The 3,043-nt window shown below is 40.8% G+C and overlaps 1 protein-coding gene across 1 annotated transcript; it reads left to right on the top strand.

Moving 5' to 3' along the window:
- Nucleotides 1-507: 507 nt before the first annotated feature.
- On the top strand, nt 508-1,442 carry LOC103610520 (olfactory receptor 2D3-like). The gene is given in 2 exon segments (XM_008594673.1): nt 508-637; nt 640-1,442. Coding segments are annotated over 2 exon segments (933 nt in total).
- Nucleotides 1,443-3,043: the final 1,601 nt, after the last annotated feature.

Raw genomic sequence — 3,043 nt, 5'->3', positions numbered from 1 at the left:
TCTAAGCACGAGAAGGTTGCATCAGGGTGATACAGAAAAAGCCTAGGCTGATGTTCCTGCCTTAACGTGTAGTTTGGTGGCATGTGAAGCAATAGTTCTTCATAGCTTTTAACTTGAGTGCTGTATTGTGCTGCTCTGTAGTTAGGTGTAGAACAAAGAATTGGATCAGTTTGAAGTAGGTGAGGGATGAGTAAAGCTTTGAAGAGTGAATAGGGCTTGGAATGATTACGAGCAGACAAAAGAAAAATTCCCTTTTAAAAAAAGCAAGAATATCTGCTTAACTCTAGCCAGTATTTGAATTTGGTATTCTCATCTCATCAGAATATTGTCTCTAAAATCAGAAACAAAACTTTCCATTTGTACTAAAGCTCAGATACTCAAGACACAATGTCACACCAAGATTTCTCCTTAGTTTCTACATCTTTAGTTTCCAAAACTGACATAAGGACTGTTTGATTTTGTTTTCAGGTGAGTGGATGGATCTGTGAGAGACAGGTGACTTGAAAAATGGATTTGATAAAACTAAACTTCACTGTGACTGAATTTGTGTTCCTGGGGCTCTCATCTGAGCCAAACATGCAGCTCATTCTCTTTATTATATTTTTGTTCTTCTACTTATTAACGGTGGCTGGAACTATTTCATCATCATTATTTTCCAGATAGAACCTCGTCTCCAAACTCCCATGTACTTCTTTCTCACTAATGTATCCTTTCTGGACATTCGCTACACATCCACCAATGTCCCACAGATGCTTTCCAACACTGTGCGTAAGAGGAAGACTATCCCATTCTCCAGCTGCAACACTCAGATGTACTTCTCCCTCTCCTTTGGGATGATTGAACGTGTTCTCCTTGGTGTCATGGCTTATGACAGATATGTAGCCATTTGTCATCCTCTTCCTTATACTCTCATTATGGACAGAAGCACCTGTGTCCAACTGGCAGCTATTTCTTGGTCCAGTAGCTTCCTGAGTTCCATGGTTATCAATGTCCTTACCTTGAGTTTGCTATACTGTGGGCCCAATATCCTAAGTCACTTTTTCCGTGAGGTTCCTTCTGTTCTGAGGCTGGCTTGCACCGACACCTCACTCACTGAGCTGGTCATTTTTATCTTCGGTATCATCATTGTCTTCGTCCCTTTCCTCCTCATTGTTGTTTCCTATGCCCGGATCCTTCAGTCTGTTCTCAGGATGCGGTTAGCCTCCGGGAGGTACAAGGCACTGTCCATGTGTGCCTCTCATCTGACAATGGTGGCCTTATTCTATGGAACTGCCATCTTCATGTACATGAGACCCCAGTCGAAGTCCTCCCAGGCTGGGGACAAGATCATTGCAGTGTTCTATACTGTCGTCACCCCCATGTTCAACCCCTTAATCTACAGCCTAAGGAACCAAGATGTGAAAGGAGCTTTAAGGAGAGCTATTGCAAGACAGAGGACGTGAGAGACGTTAGTGGGACACTAAGCTTAACTGTCCATCAAAAATAATTACCTTCTGAACATGAAACAAGGGAGTAAAAAATAGCTTGGACAGTCAACATCTGCCCTGCATTTCATCAAAGATGCATTAACCCAGCTACAAACTCAGTAGGAGAAATGTTTCCTCTAAGGACACACTGTGGGCCCAATATCCTACGTCACTTTTTCCGTGAGGTTCCTTCTGTTCTGAGGCTGGCTTGCACTGACACCTCACTCACTGAGCTGGTCATTTTTATCTTCGGTATCATCATTGTCTTCGTCCCTTTCCTCCTCATTGTTGTTTCCTATGCCCGGATCCTTCAGTCTGTTCTCAGGATGCGGTTAGCCTCCGGGAGGTACAAGGCACTGTCCACGTGTCCCTCTCATCTGACAGTGGTGGCCTTATTCTATGGAACTGCCATCTTCATGTACATGAGACACCAGTCGAAGTCCTCCCAGGCTGGGGACAAGATCATTGCAGTGTTCTACACTGTCGTCACCCCCATGTTCAACCCCTTAATCTACAGCCTAAGGAACCAAGATGTGAAAGGAGCTTTAAGGAGAGCTATTGCAAGACAGAGGACATGAGAGATGTTAGTGGGACACTAAGCTTAACTGTCCATCAAAAATAATTACCTTCTGAACATGAAACGACAGAGTAAAAAATAGCTTGGACAGTCAACATCTGCCCTGCATTTCATCAAAGATGCATCAACCCAGCTGCAAACTCAGTAGGAGAAATGTTTCCTCTAAGGACACAGCAGAGCTTTAATGGTATCAAAACAACTCTCCTCATTAAGTGGCTACTATTTTGTTACTCACTTAAAAAACTTTTTTTTAAAAATCATAGACTATCTGAAATTAATTGTTTGAAATTATATCAGTAAGATGAAACATGGACCTCTTGCCTGGAGGATCTAGGTCACTTTGATACACAGAAGTCTAAATTTTCCACCCTGGTCCAGAACTTCAGATTAAGAGTTTTTGGAGTCAGTAATCCACATCTCTGTTTCCTTTGTAGTTTCCAAGGAAACAGGACCCTGCATCTACTTTTTGGTTTAGATTTGATGTTGATCCCTTCATGTATGGCTCTGATTTGCAATGAGTCTTTCAAAGTATTGCTTTGCTTAGATTTCACCAAATTTCTATCTTTCCCCCAAATCTTATAATAGCTCCATTTCCTTCATGCTTGATGAGACACNAATTTCTATCTTTCCCCCAAATCTTATAATAGCTCCATTTCCTTCATGCTTGATGAGACACTTCATGGTTCATCTGGTGTGCATTCCCAGTCTTAGCAATAGATTTAAAAGTCTTATTTTATGTAACTACCAGTTTGTTCCTGGTAGTCCTAGACCAGTTTATGTGAACAGGAGGATAGAAATGATTAGAAGCAGAAGATTTGGTCAAATGTTAATAGACTCATTCATTTATTCATGGCTTATTATTGAATGACTAAGTAACATCATGTTAAAATAGAAATGTTTTCAATCCTCAAAGATACATATATGTAATATGCTTATTATTTATAGTCACAAATGTTTATAATGTACATGTAATATATGCACACATACTGAAAAATTGTGA

Source organism: Galeopterus variegatus, unplaced genomic scaffold (genome assembly GCF_000696425.1).
Source record: "Galeopterus variegatus unplaced genomic scaffold, G_variegatus-3.0.2 Scaffold11263, whole genome shotgun sequence".
NCBI classification, from domain to species: Eukaryota; Metazoa; Chordata; class Mammalia; order Dermoptera; family Cynocephalidae; genus Galeopterus; species Galeopterus variegatus.
This window is presented reverse-complemented; position numbering and strand designations above follow the sequence as displayed.